At 31.6% G+C, this 5,000-nt stretch overlaps 1 protein-coding gene across 2 annotated transcripts in view; it reads left to right on the forward strand.

Moving 5' to 3' along the window:
• The first annotated feature begins 3,004 nt into the window (after positions 1 to 3,004).
• The window catches only part of LOC125028560 (myelin regulatory factor-like protein), a 76,703-nt gene continuing 74,707 nt past the window's right edge, over positions 3,005 to 5,000 (forward strand). The window contains exon 1 of one of the 2 annotated variants that reach the window (XM_047617953.1): positions 3,005 to 3,412. In XM_047617953.1, the coding sequence (XP_047473909.1) occupies positions 3,361 to 3,412 (52 nt within the window). In that variant the 5' untranslated portion in view covers positions 3,005 to 3,360. The remainder of the gene's footprint in view (positions 3,413 to 5,000) is intronic. The other variant, XM_047617951.1, reaches the window with a different exon arrangement.

Consider the following 5,000-nt stretch of genomic DNA (forward strand, 5'->3'; position numbering starts at 1 on the left):
AACTATATTCTATTCATATTTCCTTAACTTCGAATGTCTGTCGATTATCCTCTGTTAAAAGTGTTTGCCCAGCATGTGTTTACCTTTTCAATCACATACATAATGTTTTTTACTTTTTTTTTCTTGTACGTGTCTACCCTTTTTCTGTTTCCAATAGTCAATACACACTGTTTTTATTATTGCACTCTCATTAAACTTTTAATACGGAATTCCGTGTCTCGTAAACTGCTAGTGAAGGCGCACTATTTATTCATTTCGATTTCTCTCCAATTTTCATTCAAATTGTTAGCCACATACTTCTCTACCTTTTCTGATACTATTCAAACTTCTTTTCCAATAATTTTTCTCCCATTTTTACTATATATTTGCTACTATTTGTCTTGTTTGCCTCTTTGGTCCAAGTGATTTATACCGCTACATAAAGAAACAATATAGACACAACCATAATATTGTTTATTTATTTTTTTTCTGACGCGTTAACATTTAATGTCATAAGCGGCATATTCCAAATAGAGCGACAGGATGGGGCTTGAAGTCTCCAAGTATAGCATTGTGAGTATTGTGGTGAAAAGGGTAGTAATTAGTTAAAGATTACAATACGTGGGCAGAAGGGGGTGAAGAAGAGAAGGAAATGAAAAGAGGGAGAAGAAAAGGTCGGGAATGAGGTCCAAGGCAGAGGTGATCCCTACATCGGCTTTTAGTCTCCGTCTCCCCCCTCCCCCCCCACCTTCCCCCGACTTACTATCATTGTTGTCGTTCCATTCTTCTTGAAATTGTACTCTTAAGTTATCTTTTATTGAACAGTTACAAAATGAACATGTAAATCCAGTCTGGATATGATTTGCTACTGACCATTCTTACACATACACAATCCGCAAACTTATACACGATATATATATATATATATATATATATATATATATATATATTTATTTATTTGTGTGTGTGTGTGTGTGTATTAATGGTAATTATATTGTTCATACCGAATATCACTGCATTCTAGTGTAAGTACCAAGAATTTAACACAACTCTGACTGGCTGTAAATTCCTATATTTTGATAAACGTGATATGTAAATATTAACTAGAGATGCGTATCTGTTTATTGGTACGTTCCTCATTTTTAATAAGCTCTTGTGAATTACGAATTCTTCTGGTGTTGATGCCATAGAAAACCGTATCAATTATAGGTTATCCGGATGATTGTCAAGAGCGTTGATTTAATTAATGTTATTATTGCTGTTTCTTTCATCGTTGTCATTGTTGTTAGCGTTATAGACAGTCTTCTTTCTCATATCATTATTATTACCATTATTCTTATTATTGATATTGTTATTATTATTACTATTATTATTATTATCATCATCATAATTAGTATCATTATTGTATCCATTATTATTACTATTATTATTATTATTTATTATTATTATTTATTATTATTATTTTTATTTTATTATTATTATTATCATCATCAACATTATTAGTATCATTATTGTATCCATTATTATTACTATTATTTGTAATAATAATAATAATACTAATAATTATTATTATTATTTATATTATTATTATATTATTATTTCCATTATTGTTATCATTGTTATTATTATTATTATTACTGTTATCATTATTATTATTATTACTATTATTATTATTATTATTATCATTATTATCATTATTATTGTTATTATCATTATTATTATTATAATCATTATTGTTATTATCATTATTGACATTATATTGATATCACCATTAGTTATTATTATTATTATTATTGTCTTTATTGTTATTGTTATCATTAAAACATTATAGTAATATTAGCTTTAGTTATCCTTATCATTAATAATAATATTATTATTACCATTATTATCATCTTTTTCTTCATCATCACCATTGGCATCATCACCACCATCATTATTACTGTTAATATTATAATTATTATTTTTAATGATATTATTATCATCGTTGCAATTTTGTTGTTGTTGCTGGCATTAGCTTTTTTATTATATTTGTTTTATCATATTGATAACAATGGCTATTATTATCATTATTATTGTCATTATCATCACTACCACTTTTTTTTTTTATTGTCATTATCGTTATTAATGTTATCATTTAATTGTACTATTATTGATATCTTTATCGCAGTAATTGTTTCTATCATTATCATTGCTGTTCGTTCATTTTCACTATCATTATCATTCATTATTTCAGTTCGCCACAATCGCAATAATCGTCAAGTTACTACTTACAACGTCACACGGACCATCACCGATAACAAAGTAGCAGCTCATATCGTATTTACAGCCGCAATACAAAATTAAAGCAAGGAAAAGCTTATATTCACCTCGGGGAGGGGGTACAGGGGGGGGGGGGTGAGTCATTGCAGGGTCAGCGTTTGAGGCGGAAAAGGTAGAAGGCGTTTGAGGGCGAGCTGCATTAATATCCCTTGTCTCATGGATGCTGTTTGCTCGTAGGAGTTAAACGACATGCAAAGGTTAAACACATATTGGCCACGCAGTACCGGTAACTTCAATCATTGTTGTGCTATCTCCATGATACGACTGAGTGATAAGGTGACCAGCTCATGTTATCCGCCAAGAGCAACCAGGTTGGCAACGAGAGAAGCATGTGGCATCGGTTTTTGTAAATGCCCGCGATGGCAGATCTTTTAATAACGAACGCAGTCGGGCTTCGAGTCAGTGTGGTCGTTCACACAAATGTTTATTTCTTCCTCTCCAATTGTCCCCATTTTCCTATCAACCAACCCCAGAAACAGGAAAAACGCGAATAATTTATTGACGTTCTTGCTTAGTTTCCTTGTTTTGTGTTTGTGTTTTTTGCTTTAGGAATCGAAATTATATTATTTTATAACCATTTTGAAACTTGAGAAGATGTATGCTCCATTGCTATAGTACAGATAAGGAAAGGATTGTTCCCACGACAAGCTTGTGGGCACGCGTTCAGCGCCATCTGTTGGCCTGGACGTGGACTATCACAGGTGAACCCTCTCATTGTTATCTCAACGCTCTCACCAACCAGGTGATCACCTCAGGACACATTCGTACCAATATAGTGATGTAAACTCAGTAAACAAAAGTGATGATCAGATAGAGTGGTAGTAAAATACTTGAGCGTCGAAAAGAGAGGTCACTGTGAGAGAGGGAGTGGGCGGCGGAGAGCGGGCATCTCCCTGTCTACGTAATCAGCATTAGCCAGAGGCAAAGGCCAGCGAGCGCCGAGCGAGGTGAATCAGTGTTGTGAGAGGCAGTGATCTGTGTGCTGTGTGCTGTGCCCAAGTGCTGCTATGTACGCACATCCATGGAGTTACTAGCCCCCAGAAGTGAATTGGTGTGTGGAATATGTCCGTTATGGATCCTCTAGTAGTAGACGAAGCCCTCAGCGCTTGCTTAGGTGAGTGCAAAAGTAGAATCTGCAAGTGGCGCTGACACTGGTGAATCCAGTCGAACCACCAGGGTCAGGATCTAGGTTATATGAAGTTGGGTGTACTGAAAAGTATGTTATGCATATTTAGATGATAATAGTGAAGGAAACAGTCCTTTTCCAACAACCATTGGCAAAACGACAGTTTTTTTTTTTGGTAAATAAGGAGGTCCATGATGCAATGTGTCTCCCTGTGGCATGTCGTGTCCTCATACCCCGGGTCACCCTTGCCCTAGCCTCGGTACAACACCATCCTCCTGCATAAGCAACATCTAAGGGAATGCTGGCAAACCTAAATACTCTTATTTACATCCACGGGGGGATTCTCCCCTTGCTAGTCCTGGAAATTCTGGTTGCAACATGGTCCGTTTCTTTGGCGTGTTGCCAAAGTGATAGCCAGCTTATCCGAGCTCACAGACTGCCACACCGTTACAATATTCAGCAGGTGCTTAAGTCTCCTTTAGCGAAAAGACCGCTCTGCACACTCTGCTGCGAGCGTAGCGATGATGAGTCAAATCGCGGATTCCCCATTTGTTAGAGCTTAGGAGCCTTTTTTATTCGTCTCAATGAATGTTTTTATTCAACTGTGATTTTTTTTTACCCCTCTGTTGCTTGTACAGTTAAGGAGTAATAAAAAACGTTATCATCTGAGTATTACATACTCTGCGTGTATGACCAATATAATGTTAATGGTAGTATTAATTATGTAAATGGAATAATATCATTAATGATAATAATGATAATGATTATTATCACTATCATTTTAATGATAAAGATAATAATAATAATAATAATAATAATAATAATAATGGTAATAATGATAATGATAATAATAATAATAATCATAATAATAATAATAATAATAATAATAATAATAATAATAATGGTAATAATAATGATAATAATAATGATAATGATAACGATAATAATGATAATAATAATAATGATAATGATAATAATAATGATAATGATAATAATAATGATAATGATGATATTAATAATGATAATAATAATAATGATAATGATAATAATAATGTTAATGTTAATGATAGCGATAATAAAAATATAGTGATAAGACAATAATAATGAAAACGGTAATAAGTTTTTGAATAAAAAATTATGATAATAATGGTAATAATAATGATAATACAACGATAGTAATGATATATGATGGTGGTGGTGGTGATGGTAATATTAATAATAAGGATGATAATAATAGTAATAATAATAATAATCATAGTATTAATATTAACGATGGTAATGATAATGATAACAAAATATAGTAATAATGAAGATGATGAAAATTATAATGATAAGGGTAATAATACCGATAATAGCGAAAATAACATAGCGATCGTAATCGTAATAATGATAATGATAATAATAATGATAATAGTATTAATACTACTAATATTATTATTATTGTTAGTATTATAATTTTAATTATTATTATCATCATTATCATTATCATAATAATAATAATAATAATAATAATAATAATAATAATAATAATAATAATAATATAATATTATAATAATATAATATAATAATAATAATA

This window comes from Penaeus chinensis, chromosome 9 (genome assembly GCF_019202785.1).
Source record: "Penaeus chinensis breed Huanghai No. 1 chromosome 9, ASM1920278v2, whole genome shotgun sequence".
Taxonomy (NCBI): Eukaryota; Metazoa; Arthropoda; class Malacostraca; order Decapoda; family Penaeidae; genus Penaeus; species Penaeus chinensis.